The sequence below is a fragment of the Vulpes vulpes genome, chromosome 2, assembly GCF_048418805.1.
Source record: "Vulpes vulpes isolate BD-2025 chromosome 2, VulVul3, whole genome shotgun sequence".
Taxonomy (NCBI): domain Eukaryota; kingdom Metazoa; phylum Chordata; class Mammalia; order Carnivora; family Canidae; genus Vulpes; species Vulpes vulpes.
In genome coordinates, this window is record NC_132781.1 from 120,635,174 (window position 1) to 120,653,049 (window position 17,876).

The 17,876-nt window shown below is 39.8% G+C and overlaps 1 protein-coding gene across 3 annotated transcripts in view; it reads right to left on the reverse strand.

Annotated features, from left to right (window-relative positions):
• Nucleotides 1-17,656, reverse strand: part of DIAPH1 (diaphanous related formin 1) — a 94,128-nt gene extending 76,472 nt beyond the window's left edge. Inside the window, exon 1 of one of the 3 annotated variants that reach the window (XM_026018032.2) lies at nucleotides 17,481-17,656. In XM_026018032.2, the coding sequence (XP_025873817.1) occupies nucleotides 17,481-17,597 (117 nt within the window). In that variant the 5' untranslated portion in view covers nucleotides 17,598-17,656. The remainder of the gene's footprint in view (nucleotides 1-17,480) is intronic. The other 2 variants (XM_026018014.2, XM_072749825.1) reach the window with 2 other exon arrangements.
• Nucleotides 17,657-17,876: the final 220 nt, after the last annotated feature.

A 17,876-nucleotide genomic window follows, 5' to 3' on the forward strand; every position in this document is an offset into this window, starting at 1 on the left:
CCACCATCTTTTACAAAAATTTTGGTTAGGCTAATAACAGACATATCTAAGCTCTTGGCTAAATGACTACCACCAGAACACCACAGCTGAATGCACTTTGGACCCCACTGTGTGAAGATTCTAAGAGGCCAAGGATCCCTGGGAACTACAGGTTTTCTTATAATACCTTTAATCACAAAGCAATTCACTGACTGCCTCAGGATAGTCAATTCATACCTCTCCCTCTTCTGACATTCACTCTTGTTCAAGGGCTGTCTAGTGTAAGGGACGTGTTCAGAGTGGTAGATAAAATTCTAAGATGTCTTCTGAGATTCCTAGCCTGACATATGCACCCTGTATAATTACCAGGACTTTATGAAAGGATATCACTCCTGTGATTAAGTTATATTATTTGGCACAAATGACTTTTAAGAAAGGGAAATAATCAGCACAGGCCTGAGCCAATCACACATGCCCTTTAAGTCTGAGGGAACATGTTAGGGACACAAGGATTCATTCAACATGTCATTTCTGGCTTGAGCAGGAGGGGGTAAAATGCAAGGACTGCAGGCAGCATCTAGTTGCTGAGAGCCAGCCAAGAAAAGGGACTTCAGTTCTACAACTGCAAGGAACTGAACTTGGTCAACACCCAGAATGAGCTTAGATGCAGATTTTCCCTGGGTGAGTCCAGATCTTTGGCCCAGCTTTGATTTCAGCCCTCTAATACTAAGAGAATGCAACCATATTCATTCTGGACTTCTGACTTATGAACTGTGAGCTAATAAGTACATTTTGTTTTAAACTGTTGAGTTTCTTATGTAGCAGTAGGAAACTAATACATTAAACAAACTGATGAAATCTACAATTTATCTAGAACTTTGGTTAAAGGAAAAAGACTGTGAGTCCTGGTTTTTTATTTTTTATCCTAAAAAACTACAAGTATGATTTTGAGCAAATCACTTTAATTATTCATGCTTCAGTTCCCTTATTTATTAAAAACAAAGCAAAAGCAGACATACACACCTCTTGGCAGCTATGAGGTCATAAAGCACAGTGTTAAAAGAAATCATTCGGTAAAGTAACTGTGCTGTTGATACTACAGAAAGACTTGTTTTAAAATACACACTTCAAGGGATGCCTGGTGGGGCTCAGTGGTTGAGCATCTGCCTTCCACTCAGGTCATGATCCTGGGGTCCTGGGATTGAGTACTGCATCAGCCTACCCACAGGGAGCCTGCTTCTCCCTCTGCCTATGTCTCTGCCTCTATGTGTTTCTTATTAATAAATAAAATTTTTAAAAAATAAAAAATAAAATACACACTTTAAGAATGGACTAGTTGACACTGTGCTCCAAACAAGAGGAGCAAAAAGCTATTCCTCATCTATCAACTATACACTAAGCCATAGTCAGTCATTTTGCAAAAAGAACTAAAGAATTTACCAATGCCAGGCTCTCAATATATTTTACAGACTGTTTATTGAAACTGCTTCTGTGGACCAGACTGTACATTGCAGCAATGTCTTGTTCTTTTGATGAGTCCAGTATTTAATAAATATTTTTTAAAAGATTTTATTTATTTATTCATGAGAAAGAGAGAGAGAGAGAGGCAGAGACACAGGCAGAGGGAGAAGCAGGCTCCATGCAGGGAGCCTGACGCGGGACTCAATCCTGGTCTCCAGGATCACGCCCTGGGCTGAAGGTGACACTAAACCGCTGAGCCACCCGGGCTGCCCTAATAAATATTTTAAAAATAAAATAAAAATATTTTAAATATTTTAAAAATCAGCATCACTGATGTTTAAGAACATCATCCTAAGCACAGTATATTCATTCATTAATTCCTTTACTCAAGTTGGGCAAACCGAGGAAATACTTCAAGTCAAAGTCTGTGACAGTGTGATTGTTATGGACAAGTCAGTCAACCATGAGACCACACCTTGAAGGGTGATGTCTTTCCCTATAAATGAGAACATGATGCATGTTCTCACATGATGCATGACGCATGACACATGACACATTGTGAGCCGTCCTTGAGCAAAATATCCAACTATGGGACACATGTCACCTAGAGAGTCTTCCACCTCCTTTGAAAAGCTATAAGCCCTAAGACACAGGCTACCTACAGGTAAGATGTAAAGTGTCACTACAGCCAACAACAATCTTCTTTCAAATCCTCAACTACCTACCCAGAAAAAGATCAGGTAAGATACGTGTCATTCAGAACCATAGAGAACAGAGAGCATGGTCTGGCTTTGATTCATCTCTTTATTCTATCACAGTGATGACATTAAGTTACTTAGGATAGTTCCTTAGAAAAATTAAAAATTAAAAAAATCAAAAAAATAAAAACAAAAAAAAAAGGATAGTTCCTTAGGCAACAGAAGGTTATCATGTGCACTTGAATTCAATTACCAACGAATATCATTCCAATTTGGCCAAAAAATTTGTCACATTTCCACTAAGAGACAGTAAGGGCAGGGTGAACTTTCTTTTTATCAATCACAGTTTCAGTCTTTAGGACTGTGTCATTTCATAGGGCTGGTATGAAGAGTAAGTAATAAAATGGACGGAAAGCACTTTGCTTTGCAAATTGCTTTGTAAAAGTTAGATAATAATACAATGATGGAACCTATGACACTTTTCAGCCTCCCTTCTTCAGTTCCCACTCCTCATTCACAAGCCAATTACAACTGGAAAGAAGATAATAATGGGTATATCTTCAAATGTAGAGAAGAAATTTCCCTTCCATTTTCAAGGAATGGCCCAAGGATGACACTGCATTAAGTCAGGATCTCATCTACTATTTACAAAGAAACAGACCAGATTCTGACATCACTACTTACAGGTGCCAAAAACTGGAGCGCCCACCTCCAAAAGATAATTTTTAAAAAAGGGTATCACTGAGAAAAAGAAAAGCACAAAAATGACCAGAAATCAAAAAACATCAACTATAAAGCTAACTTAGTACCATTAAGTTAAATGGGTTTAAAGGAAAGAAACCTAAAGATTATCTAGCAGTCCCCCAAAACAGAGATGGCTCATTCATGCTCCCCATGAGGAGTATGGGAAAGGTGCTAAAGGAGTAAGACCTTAGCAGCTCATCCATTTGGTTTCTTGCTGCCTCAGCAGCCCCACAGCTCAATTTAGAACTGGACAGTTAACCTGTCAGAATTTATACAAGAAACAAATCGAACACAGTACAGGAAAGTCCAAGCTCTTTTAAACCTAATTAAGAGAGTCCATTCAATCTACTCCTGCCTTCCAGAACCAGTATCTTTTTACTGATACCACCCAGGGAGTCCTGAGAGATTCCAAGCAGTGGGGCTTCTTAAGCTCAAGTAAGAAATGTCCTACAAAGGTATTAGGTAACTAATCATTCCCTGTTTCAATAATTTAGTTATAAATTTGAGCCAATTTACTTACAAATGCAAAGCAACAAACTTAATATCCACACAACTGTCTAAATCAGTTGGTGAGAGTCTCATTTCAAATAAACCACATTTCCCAACTGCGATTAAAATGAAGGAAAAACTTCTTAATATTAAGAGTCAATTCTCTGACAGATCCAAAATGCATTCTAATAATCCTCTATTAGTTCAATAAGGCAAGCTTCTTGGGGAAAAGGAGAAGGTAACATTTTGTCTACCACTTAGTTCATTTTAAAGTCTGAGACTGGCAAGAGTCTGCATCCTAGATAGTTGATAGCCTAGAGAAAAGAAGGGAAGTCCACTCAGGTTTCACTATTCCAGCTCAGCAGAGCAGGTGGAAACCAGGCTGGGAACATTGTATTCCCCCTACAAGTCCATCCAAACTAACTGCCAGCCCCCTGCACTTTGAATCACTCATAGGTTGGGACAACAGACTGCCAACAGACAAAGTGCTCAGATTCTGGAAATCCTAGTTTCCTATCAAGTGTCACAAGGTGTGGCAGACATGACCCATCTCTTTTGCTGTCAAGAAGGAAGTATATGTATATTCTGTCATTGGTGAGAGATCAGTAAGCAAAACTTCCTCCCTTTCAAACATCCTAGGGTTCTGATAAAACTTCTGAACACAAACAGAAGTATTCCCCACTTTTCAACAGTTCACATTATGCCACTTCACTTTTTTGGAAGACCTATATTAGTACCTGTTTTTGCTAACTGAAAGAAATCCATGAAAGATCTTCACTTTTAGAAAAAGAGGTGAAAAGCGAAAATAGCATCCAGTCCTTGTTTGCAGCAAGCGATTATGAGAGACACAGCACACATCCCGAGCAAGACTACACTCAGCATCTCAGCATCAGGCCACCACAGCTTTGAAGTGTGTCTGTAGGGATCCCTGGGTGGCTCAGCGGTTTAGTGCCTGCCTTTGGCCCAGGTCGCGATCCTGGAGTCCCGGGATCGGTCCTGCATTGGGCTCCCGGCATGGAGCCTGCTTCTCCCTCTGCCTGTGTCTCTGCCTCTCTCTCTCTATGTCTATCATGAATGAATGGATGAATGAATGAATGAATAAATAAATAAGTGTGTCTGTAAGCATCCGTGTTTTATCTCCATTTATTTTGTGCATCCATTAGCAAAATGTGGCCTAAGTTACCAAGAAAGCCTGAGAGAGGTTATTTTTAGGAATGCTCAAAAATTTTTCCATACAAATTAATGGTAAGTGCTTCTTTGCTTTAGTCATTTTGGTTTATGAAAGATTTCATAGGAATACCCTACTTTCAAATATGGGGCGGGGGGAGGGTGCGGAGTGAGAACTGTGTAGAAAACAATAAATAATGTTAACCTATTTTTCCAAAATTTCAACACATTTCTCCAGTTCCAAATACTGATACTTCTTCCTCACTTTCTTACTGGGCCTCTCTCTTTACTGCCTGGGCTGTAATTGCTCCTTTAAAAAGGGGGTGTTGTCCATTCATTTGGAAAGAGTCAGTGACTCAGGAATGCTGTTTCCCAATCTCCATAGCAACTGTTTTCTCCTCCCATGTTGTGATGTGAGTAGCAGGACATCTACTCTTCCTCAAGGGTGAGCACATGTATGACACACCCAAGGCTTGGCTGACAGGAAGTTCCTGCAGCTGATATTACTTATACATACAGGGATCAAGTATGAGGCCACCTTGTTTTATTTATTTTTTTAAGGTATTATTTATTTGAGGGGCAGCCTGGGTGGCTCAGCGGTTTGGTGCCACCTTCAGCCCAGAGGTGATCTTGGAGACCCAGGATGGAGTCCCACATTGGGCTCCCTGCATGGAGCCTGCTTCTCCTTCTGCCTGTGTCTCTGCCTGTGTATCTCTCATGAATAAATAAGTAAAATCTTAAAAAAAAAAAAAAAATTTGAGACACACACACACACAAAAAAACACAAGAAGGGAGAGGGGCAGAGGGAAAAGAAGACTCCCCCCTGAGCGAGGAGCCAGGCTCAATCCTGGGACTCCAAGGATCATGACCTGAGCAGATGCGCTCAACCGGCTGAGCTACCCAGGTGCCCAAGGCCACCTTGTTTTAAATCCCATTCTCAAATCCTTCATTCTCAGTGATGGTTACACCTCTTTTTTTCCTATCTACACATCATTCCTAAATACCCAGAAATAATCATAGCCTACTGATAATAGCTTAACTGATCCAAGAATTACATTACACAAACTTGATCTTATGAAACCACAGTAAACATTTTCTGGACCCCTTCATATCTAGAATAAGATCTGATTTTGAGAAAATCTTGCAGGGGAGAGGGGCAAGAGAGCATGAGGTGAATTCTCATTACTTCTCTATCACCAGAAATACAAGCCAGAGTTAAAATAAAGTACTTCTGATTCTTCTAGCAATTGCACTTACTTGTGAGGGATTGTGATCTAACACAAACATAAAATTTCAGGCCAAAGTACTTAGGCTACAAAGAGACTTCCATGTATCATGTATTTTTCTTTATGGCTTTATCTATTTAAAAATAAATGTAATTTCTAGAAAGCAAGGTAGGGGATTGCTTTATTTTTATACACATCTATGTTTCTTATAAATAGGTGTTTCACTTTTATACTAAAAAATATATTTCCATTTTCAAATAAAAGCACTTTGCAAAGATTAGAAAAGCTAGAAAATGTTTAAGATACATTGTTTTAAAAGTAGAAAACTTGTGTAATGATAGTTGCAACTCTGTAAAATATCTGCACACAGACAAAATAATTTAGAATATTCAAATACTAAGAGAACTAAAAATGAAAACTAGAAATTTTGGGTTTAGATACTGTTATTTTGAAAAAATGTTTTTTCAAAAAGAAAAGCATAAAAATCATAGCACAACACCTTAAAGCAAAGCAACATCATCCAATACCCATATGCAAGATGCCCACCAGTATTTACTCTTCTCCAGTAGTACTCTGCTTAAGTCAATACTCTGGCAGGGCACAGTTACAAAAATTAAGGGTGACAAAGCAATGAAAGAATAATGAATAGTCTAAAAGCTAGCTCACCTAATTACATGACCTTGAGCAAATTAGTACCTCCAAGCCTCAGTGCCTTCCTCATATTAAAATGAGGAGGCTGGGCAGCCCAGGGGGCTCAGAGGTTTAGCGCCACCTTCAGCCCAAGGCTTGATCCTGGAGACCTGCATCAGGCTCCCTCTGTCTCTGCCTCTCTGTGTCTCTCCTAAATAAATAAATAAAATCTTAAAAAAAAAAAAAAAAAAAAAAAAAAACTGGGCTTAGCTACTACTGCTCTTTTTGAGGGTAGCCCAATGCCTGTTGTTTGCCTGATAGTACATATCCTCCAGTGGCTTCTCACCACTTCTTCTTGTGGTTTCAATCACAGGAAACAGACGTCACCCATGGGCCTAGAAGTAAGTAACGAACAAGCCCTAGCGGATGCAAAGAGCTGCCAACTAGGGCCAACTCCCATCTTTCTAAAATACAAGAATCAAGAAGTCACTAGAATTTATGCTTGGGGAGTCTGATACACATCGTTCACAAAAACTAACAAAAACTAAAAATATCTCTGTAGGTCCCATGCGTCCAAATATGATGAAATAATTTTAGAACAGTCTCAATCAAAAAAAAAAAAAAAAAAAAAAAAAAAAAAGAACAGTCTCAATCTACTTTGCTTCTATGACCAAATGAAAAAACTGAAGAATAACTATGGGTAGGAATATAAGAGTTTAAGAAGGGGGAAAAAAAGGTCACTAGTACTTTCTATGGAGGCCTAGACATATCCTGATAGTTGAAGACTCATCCTTATCTCCTTTATTTAACAGTCTATGTAAGCCTTTCTAGAGCCTTGAAAGACTATGACACAAATAGATTAAAATAATATGGGGACTTACCAAGTGTTCACTTTAAATGTATGTTAACAATTCCTACAGCAATGAGTCAAATACTATTTTCATTCATAATGATGTAAGTTGGTAACCCTCAACTATGTAAAATAATGCAGAGATTTTTAATCTTATAGATATGTTCCTTCATTAAACACAAAACTAGAAGATACTATCTCTAAAGAATAATAAACTTTTCTCAACAGAGTTCTTTTGATCAGATATAGTTAATATTAGTGGTTCTCTCCGCCTTGGTGAGAGAAGACTAATGTTTTTGAAACTGCCAATCTCCTACATGAGACCACAGAAATGGAGAACCTTCAAAATCATCTCAAGATTCCCAAGACTAACATTAAAACTAAAATACATAAAAAGATATCACCAATTGTAAGCAAAACACCACCAATGGGCTTAGGCACCTCATAAGCAAGATGTGAAATAAGATCCCCCCCAAAAAAAGTTATCTCCCTTTTTCTCTACGATACACACACACACACACACACACACACACAGGTTTTTGGGGAGTTTTTTTTTTGTTTTCTGTTTTTCATTCATAAGACTAAAGAACATCTCAAATAAGCAGGCAATCAAACCCTAGGAAACCTTTAAGAAAAAATAATAGGGCCCAAAAATAAGTTCTGATTGTTCCCACAATGGGATTTCCCACCTGAACCCACAATTTGGCTATACAGCTTTGAGATCCAGCTGAGAATTAGAATTTTTAAAATCTAGATTTATCACTCAAGGTCTGAAAAATGGGTGTGTTAAAACTGATAAGGATTGTAAATCAAACAAACTTAACTATCTAAACTCCATCTAGGTAGCAAAAAATATTCCATTGGAATGTTAACACTTATCTATTCTGTTCTTGGACAGGCTGATTTATTGTCCAAATCACACATTCACATGACAAAAAATTGCACCAATGTGCATCATGATGTGCTACAAAACACTAATTTTCAGTCCTGCTGTTTCCATGTTTCTACAGAAAGAGAACCTAAAAGCCCTTAACAGGAATAAGATAATCCCTATGAACTGGCTTCACCTTTTTTATTTTTATAATTATTTTTTTTTCTTAGAGATTGTGTTCATTTACTCATGAGAGACTCAGAGAGAGAGAGAGAGGCAGAGGCGAGGGAGATGCAGGCTCCCCGCAGGGGACCCAAGGATCACACCCTGGGCCACAGGCAGGCGTTAAACCGCTGAGCCACCCAGGGATCCCCTGGCTTCACCTTTTTTAAATGATTGCTCTCCCATATAAACCCTCTTGACTGCTATAAGTGAGCCATTTTCTTTACCACAGCTACACATTCTTATCTCTGAGCCTCTGTTCACACTGCTCTCCACACCGTGAAATACCTTCTCTTCTATCAAATACCAATCCTTGTATTTCCCTCCAAGGCCTGACACGTCTATGAAGTTAACTAAAACTGTCCACAATTATATCCTGGGTCATTTAAAGAATTGGGGACATAAGGACAAACCTTTGAAATCATTCATGTTGAGTCACTAATATTACTAAAAAAAGACCAAGAAAAGTGGAATGACTTGCCCAGAGTTCAAATGGTTAATCAGTAGCACAGTCTGACTAAACAGCAATATTTGGAAAGAATACTTCAGTGGAAGATAAGGGGTCTAGTCCTAGGTGTAGCCATAAATGTGGACAGATCACTTCCCTAAGCCCACATGTCTTAATGTGTAAAATAAACAGTTTGAATGAAATAATATTTGGCATTCAAAGATTCTGAAACCTATTTCTTCTGAACCACAGTCCAGTACTCTTTCCACTTAATTCCTTCACGTCTCTGAAAATTCTACAGCTTTTAAATTCTGTGTGCACAGCCATTGAACTTTTCCTACCCATTCTCCTATTTATATGACTGAGATGACAATCTATTAAAAAGCAAGGACTGAACCTGATAGGACAACCACATGACTTCATCTTTAGCCTTTTGGATCTAGGATAGATCCATGTGGATTCAGACAAACAAGAGAAACTCCCTTCTCTACTCTTTGCCACCAGTCATACAGAAAATCCTAGTTCCGGGTACCTGGATCTCTGAGACAATGTCTTAATTATTAACCACAAGGAAATAACTGCCAGGTCTAAAGAACAAACATCAGTAGGCCCCAGACTCAGAAAAGACCCTGAAGTTATTCACCATTCACAATCCTTAAAGTTTAGGGCCACAAAAAGAGGATTTTAAGGATAAATAGGCCAATCCTAAAATACAGAAAAGATTAACTCTTAGAGGTGGTCTAGCAACAGCCCTTTCCCACCATCACCTCTGCTCTCATCAATTTAAACAACTAAAACAACTGACAGGCGATGCTGTTAGAGGTGTTTCATCTATAAAGAAGGTTGCATTTTAAAAAATAGTAATTGGCAACTTCTTAATAACTCATGAGCCAGAAGAAAGATTGGTTTTGATGCACTGAAACAGCTATCTCTTCATGCCTAAGAAAGGTTTAATTATATAATTCTTGCAATGATTTCAAAGTCTACATTACTAAATGCAAAAAGCAGTTAGCCATTTAACCACTGCACTTTGTCCATTTAAACCCAATACTTCTTTCCCACCAAATGAACTGAAGGAGAGCCCAGTTTTAATTGGCTACAGTCATCAAGAGACTGAAGAGATGACATCAAAATTTTCTGTGAAATTCCTAGCAGTGAATACTCTTTCATACTGCAGGTGCAAAGACTGGACACTTGTAAAATGTCAGTACAATGTAGGGAATAAGATTTAAAAAAAAAAAAAAAAAAAAGCTAGATCTCAGTTTGAATCTCAGTTCTACAAGCTAAAGCAAGTTCTTTGACCTCACTGAGTCTCAGTTGAATTACCTATAAAATGAGAATAACAATAGAACCTATTTTATAAGACTGAGGTAGAGATTAATGAGATAATGAATCTAAAGCTCTTTAGCACAGTGCTAGGCCTGTAATAAGTACTCAACAAAAAAATGCTCTTATTACTGGTACTGTTATTACTACTCCCTGTCCTTCCAGTCTGTTATGGAATTCATCTTCCTATCTATCAAGATACTGAACATACATTAATATTTATAGATAGGAAGATTGGCATTATACAGTAGCACACAGAGTACAGGAGAACAAAAGGTTTCTAACATCACATATTAAGATGGAAATGCCTCCGGGATAAATGGAATCTCAAAGGTTCCCCAATCCTGAGTATCAGAAATGTTTTTTGCCTATAGGTAAAAATTTACACCCCAAGAAGCATGAGTGGAATATACCTAACATATCCACAGTAGGAAAGTGCAGAACTTAAGAGCTTCATCTATAAAACTTTTAGAAGAAAACAGAAGGAGAAAATCTTAGGGGCTGTGATTTTTGCACAGATTTTTGAAATATGACACAAAAAGAAAAAAATTAGACTTCATCAAAATTGAACACTTCTGTTCTTCATACCAATGTTAAAAAAAAATGTAAAGGCTATTCATAGAACAAAGCAAATACTTGCAAAACATATCCAACAAAGGACCTGCATTTAGAGCATAATGAAACATTTTTTTTTAAGATTTTATTTATTTATTCATGAGAGACACACAGAGAGAGGCAGAGACACAGGCAGAGGGAGAAGCAGGCTCCACGCAGGGAGCCTAACATGGGACTGGATCCCAGGTCTCCAGGATCACGCCCTGGGCTGAAGGCAGTGCTAAACTGATGAGCCACCTGGGCTGCCCAGTGAAAAATTTTAAATGGGCAAAAATTTTGAACAGACAGTTTGGCAAAGATATACAGATAGCAAATAAGCACCATAAAAGATGCTCAACATCATCACACAAATGTAAGTTAAAGCCACACTAAAACACCACTACATACTCACTAGAAATTTAAGGTTCATCATAGTAAGAGTTAGCAAGGAAATGGAACTCATATATTGCTTGTGGGAATGTAAAATGGTACAGTCACTTTGGAAAACAGTTTAACAATTTTTTAGAAAGTTGAACATAAACCTACCCTCCCCCCACCAAAAAAGGAGGCAGTTTTATCTGAGATGTAAGCCCAATATCAAGATATACTTCTTGGTTTTCTATGACCTTCAGGATCAGAGACAGTTTATAAATCATCCTCTGTTGGATTCTTAAAGTATGTTAAATCTTAAAATGCAAATTCTATGCTTTCACACAGCAGTATTTCTAAAATAGGGAACAAATCACAGAATCAGAAATTCAGAAAAATAAAATAATCCAGGACACCATACACTTCACCTTTATCTGCTACCTTTACAAAATGCCAAAGTCACTACCAACTAAGGACCACTTATAATCACCACCAAGGACGGAATTTCCTATCTTCCATATAAGAACACTTCTACAGGGGTACCTAGGTGGCTCAGCAGTTGGTTAAGCCTCCAACTCCTGATTTTGGTCATGATCACAGGGTTGTGAAATCGAGCCCCATGTTGGGCTAGTGCTGGGTATGGAGCCTGCTTGAGGTTCTTTCTCTCTCCGCACTGCTGATCCCGCCCCCCCAAAAAAGAATGCCTCCACGTAAGAATGCCATGTGTTCCTTTTAATTCAGTTCTGTTATATATAATTTCTTTTGTGTCCCCTTATCTGTTCCATCCCCCTTCTCTGAGGAAAACAAATATTATAAGACAAATTGAAATTCCATGATTGTTAGTGAGCCAAGCAACACAGAGCCAGTTTCTTCAATCTTTTCTGTCTCAGTCACATAGCTTCAAGTGTATCCATTACTTTTATATAATCTTTCTACTACTATAGCTATTCCAAGATCCTGAAATTTACTAAAAGAAATGTAGAATCCAAAATTTCTGCTTCTCCTCCTTCATTCACTTATCAAATATCCACCCCATAGCCCCTTCATGTTTCCAAACTCCAAATGTAAGAAGAGATTGCTGCACTGAGTGGGTGTATGGGCTTGATGACATTTAAAGTCCCTTCCAACACTAAAATTTTAAGGCTACCATTCATAGCAAGCTTTAATAATGAATGGAAGTAAGAATCTCAAAACTGAAAGAACAACGATACACCCAATTATCCTGTAATCAGTGGTGAATTTCATGAAAATACTGGTCCTAACAATTCTCTTTTCCTTCAGCAATCCTTTTACTTTATTAAAAAGGGCTACTCTAATAAAATGCGAAAGAAAAAAGGAGGAAAATAAGGTAAAATACGTTACCAGTGTTTAAACATTCTTTGATTTTCAATTTTAGCTTTGAAGCTTTAAGAAATTTTAGTATCAACAACTTTTACCATTCCTGATTCCTCAAAGGCCTAGCTGCCTATGGGACTAGGACCAGCCCTCAGAGAAGCAGAAAGGGAATAAAAACAAATATGGAGGGGATGATAGTAGCTGGGCAAGGGGAGAGGGATGGCTTTGTCTCCTCTAACCCCACTAGGGGCAAAAACCCAATGTTACCTTGCTCATTAGTAAGAGGTGAATTTTTTCCCTACTGCTTTCAAACTAAAGTGAATGAGAATAGGAGATTCAACATAATGAAGAAAAACAGGCTAGTAATACATGGCTTGTTTCAAATAGAAATGCTTTCTGTAGTCATGAATGACTTCAACTGAGACATAAAATGGGAGAAAACACTATCTGCATATACAAGACTTTTTTTCTATCTATAATACCTACTATTTTTTTTTAAAGATTTTACTTAATTGAAAAAGAGAGACAGCCAGAGAGAGCACCAGTGGGGAAGGGGGGTGACAAAGAAAGAGGGAGAAGCAGGCACCCCACTGAGCATGGAGCCCAATGCTGGGCTCAATCCAAGGACTGGAATCATGACCTGAGAGAAAGGTAGATGCTTAACCCTCTGAGCCACCCAGGCACCCCCAATACCTACTATTTCTTATTAATAAACATGGTTTTAACTTGTTCGTCTCAATCATATGCAGAATACCCTTAAATTTTAAACCTCCATTATATTTCACTGAAAACACTCAAAAAAAAAAAAAAAAAAAAAAAGAAAAAGAAAAAATATAACACTCTCCAAGAATAACTTGGCAATCCATTTATAAAATAACAGAGGGTCCCATGGGATAGCAAAACGTTATTCTATCATATAGGAAATAAAATTATTCTGACCTATATGCCCAGCAACAAACTTGTCACTTATTACTATTTTCTTAGGTTTTATAATAAACATAATTCCCAAGTCATAAAATTTTCAATTCTTTTTTTAAACATATCCCAATGTAGGGAAGTCTGGGCGGCTCAGCAGTTGAATGTCTGCCTTCGGCTCAGGGCATGATCCTGGAGTCTCAGGATCTATAGTCCCACATCAGGCTCCCTGCATGGAGCCTGCCTCTCTCTCTGCCTATGTCGCTACACAACCTCTCTCTCTCTGTGTCTCTCATGAATAAATAAAATCTTTAAAAAAAATTATTTTTTAAAAAGTATCCCAACATTTACCAACTCTCCCAAGGTAGAGATTTTAATTCTGAGGCATTCCCTCAGTTTGACCTCCTGAGAGGGAGGATTTCCTTTGAGACAAATAAATGTAACATGATGAAGTGGATCCTTGTGCTTTAAAGACAAGGCAGGAAAAAAGGCAACAATTTTCAAGTTACCACTCTGTCACCTCAAAAACATTTCCTGTAGGCTCCCCTCTCTCTTTCCAAACTAAGTAATCCCTGTGTTTATCACTGTTCAGGAAAAAAAAAAAAAATCATATGACTTGTATAAAGCTCTCTGTATACTCCTTGGTTTTCTGGAACACTTTGGGTCAACGTTAATATCTTCTTTAAGAGGAGAGAAGCAGATAACTGCAAGAACAACTTCATATTCTCTACTTCCCCTAATATCTGTTTAAAATTCTGCCTGACATCCTCTCTTTTTGGATAGACAAGGGTCTACAATCAAACATTTGTATTTTCACTATCACTCTGCTTTTTTCAGAAGGGCATGAAACCACCATTTGGTGGAAATTCAATATAGACATCCAAAATTAAACAAGATTTTAAAAATTATATTATCCTCTATTCTCTCTAATCCCAAACTAAAACTCATATTTTATAGTTATGCCCCTAGCTGAATCAGGAAGCAATACTCTTTCTTAGACTGCATCAACTTCTTGATTGTGTAAGACATGTAATTTATAAAATACAGGAATACTCTGCAGCCTCCTAAACACCCTGGTTGTAATTACTACCTTTACACATGTTTGAGCCAGCAGTCTATTTGACACCCAGATTCATCGTTGCTGAGAAATCAGAAAACATTCTGTTCGTTTTGAATTTTTATTTTCCTTCACCCTAAGGATCTCTGAAAGGAAGGGCAATAATACTGGAGAAGGAATATGCTTCTGGCCCAGGAGGAGAAAGACTTCTGAAAAACCAAGGGGGAATACCAGGCAGCCTGGCTTGAGTCATGTATCAACATCTCTAGCAACCAAATGTTTTTAAAAGGTGATTCCCAACCACTGTTTAAACTTCGACTCCATGTGCTTTCCACCCAAGACGTGTCAGAGAGTAAGAGCGTGTCAGAGAGTAAGAGCGTATCTTCGGCAATATGTAAGCTCTGCGTTCCATTCAGTTAATCTATACTTAGAACCTGCATAAGCTTGGAAAAGTATGTCGCTGCTGAAGTGTTAAGAAGTGTTAAGAAATTCCTCAGAAGCAAACAACCTTCAGGCACACAAGGTCCAAATCAGTGCAGTTTTATAAAGTACGTTCTTAATTCTAGAGGACACACACTCTAGCAAAGGTGGTAATAGGCAAAACAGCTTTGATTTTGCTTTTAGCCTATTATTCAAAAAACTAAGCCACGGGTAACAAAAGCACACCAGTAATCTCTTCCCCTCCACCCACATATACATACACAGACACAAAGAGAAGTGGATTGCAGTACTTCTCCTAGTCTCTCATTGCCACAGAGTTCTCATAAAAAGAACAATGAGAAAGAGAATATTCCAATGCCTTGAGGTGAGTTACAGTTGGCAAGAAAGGGGTTAAGTAGCACTTCTTTTCTGGAAACTTTCCAGTTCCCTAGCTCTGAATCCAATTAATCTCCACTACCCCTGCTACAGTGCTAAGGCTTTGTGTTTTGTTTTTTAAAACGATTCTGCAGGTTAAGAGTTAAAACCAACACCTCAGAAAGAAAAAGAGAACTTGGTTTGGCTCCACCCTCTGTAAAGCAAATACTAAGAACTGAGCCAAATCCACTCGGCATATACAGACTCCATGGACATTCCAAAACACAGGTGAAAATAAGTTGAGTTACCTCACATATCTACTTTCAGCACCACGCACTTTGATTTCCCCCCCATTTCACTTGTGAAATACACAAGTGTTAAATAAAAACAAAAAATTCTATTTAAGGACTTGAAAAACATTTATAAAAGTCACAGAGTTCACTATATATCAGCAGGAATAGCTGAAATTCAAGTTAGGAAGGTCAAACAGTATCCATGGAAACAACAGCAAAATAAAAATAACAGATATATATACAAAAATAAAAGAGGAACACGGGCCCTAGAACTTAAATCTTAGAAGGAAAGCTCCCTAACTAGAGGGTCAATTCCTATCCTAAAGAAACATAAGGAAATGCTGCTTCAGTCACCACAGGGAGAGAGTCATCACTACCATTAACCTTACATACACTTCTGGAAAAAAAGATGTTCACCAGATAAAAAACAGGCAGTTACTGACAGCCCATAAGTCAATGGAAAGGACAGTCCAGAAGCACCTGCCTTGCTAGAAATAGGTAGGAAGAGATGAGTCACTATTTTAATCCAGCTTAGTACTTTTCACATCTCAATCCTCTAAGTCCCAAAGCAACATTTTTCTTATTTCCATCATTTTATCATTTTTCTCCCCAAATTTGTGGAGTTGGGTCAGAATACTAAAGGTTGGGGATCAGAGAAAAGAGAAAGAGCAAAGAGTCAGAATTCATTTGGTTAGTAGAAAGAGATACTGGAGTAGGGGCATAATTACCTCGAAGAGAAGACTAAATTATAAATAACTACATGTACAACTAGAAAATGATTATTAAGACCCAAAACTCAAAAAAAAAAAAAAAAAAAAGACCCAAGACTCTTTCCCTCTCTTGGATGGTGCCCCATATCTTTCAAAGCTTTTACAGTAAAAAGCAAACAGCTCCCTGGAGAAAGGAGTAAAAAAGATTTAGATCAGGCAAAGGTAAGGAAACATGATAGTGTTACACGAATATCAGTATTCCTTCAGACTCGGATTGGAAGTCACGCACCTGAAGAAAAGCTATACTCTTCTACAAGTCAGAAAGAAAAGAAGAAGAAAGAAGAAGAAAAAGAAAAAGAAAAAAAGAAAAAGAATGTCACTAGCCTGTCACACAGGAGGTGGCAGAGGAGCTGAGACGGTTATCACGGGAAACATAAAAAGCAATTCAATTACTCAGAAACTTCTTGGACTTGCAGCCTAACTCCCTCCCTACCCGGGGAGGTTTAAATCACTATCCTAGGTCAAGAGAGGCAACATCATGAGAAGTTCTAACCCGTGAAAAGTCGTAAGCAACAGGGCAATGAGGCAGGTTGTCTGGAGAGAGGAATACTAGGAAGCAAGTTAACGTCATGCCCAATGACCATAGGACTTAGGCAGGAACCCATTCCTGCAATCACAAGGACAAACGGGCAAGGGAGGGAAGGCAGGGCCCAAGTCAGGTAACATTCCAGAGGGGAAGGATTATCAGGTGACACCGGGCTGAGGGCCCAGAGCCCGGGCTAGGAGAGAGGAAAGTTAGCAGGTGAAAGGGATCAATCTTGAGAAGGAAGTGACCTTTAGAAGAAGCAAATAAGAGGATACCAAAAAAGGGGGGTGGGGGGAATAAGGGTAATAGGGAAAATGGACTCAGAAAAGCACGGAGGACAAGGTAGAGAAGGCGTGTGCGGGTAAGAGAGGAAGAAGAAAGGAAGTGGGGCTGAGAGGGAAAGGATGGGGCTAAGACCCGCCGGGCTATGGGGGCGGAGGGCAGAGCGTGCGGGCCAGGCGGGCGGCCCGGGGGTGGTGAAGGAAGCCCGAGGCTGCCGGGGCCAGAGCCGGGCGGGACTTCGGGGCTCCCCGAGATCCCGGAGGAGTAGGATGTCGGTCTGTGGGGCCCGGGACCTAGCAAACCCAGGAAGAGAGGCGCGGGGGCGGCTCCCTGGAGACGGGCGTGCACCCCTGGGGCCAGCTGTGGGGGTCTCTTTGGGCCGGAGGGCGGTTACGGGGCCAGCCTGAGGGAACCGGGTGGGAGGGACACTCACAAATTTCTTGGATTTGCCGCCGTCGCCGCCCGCCGCAGGCAGCTCGTCCGGGCTCCGGCCTTTCTTCTTGTCCCGGGTCCCGCGGCCGGGACCCTGGCCCCCGCCAAGCGGCTCCATGTCCAGGTCCGCGCTGCCAGATGACCCCGCGCCTACCCCGCTCCCGCCGGGTAGCTCCCAACCCGCCGCCGCCGCCGCCGCCGCCGCCGCCGCCGCCGCCGCAGCCCAGCAGCTCCTCAGCCCGCCGCCGCGCCCCGCCTCATTAGTATGCCGGGCTGCGCGCGCCTCATGAATATACAACGGCGACGCCTCGCTCCCGCCCTCCTGCCCCACTTCCGCCCGGACCCGCAGCTCCTACCAATGGGGGAAGGGAGGGGGTGGAGGGAAGGCGCGGAAGCA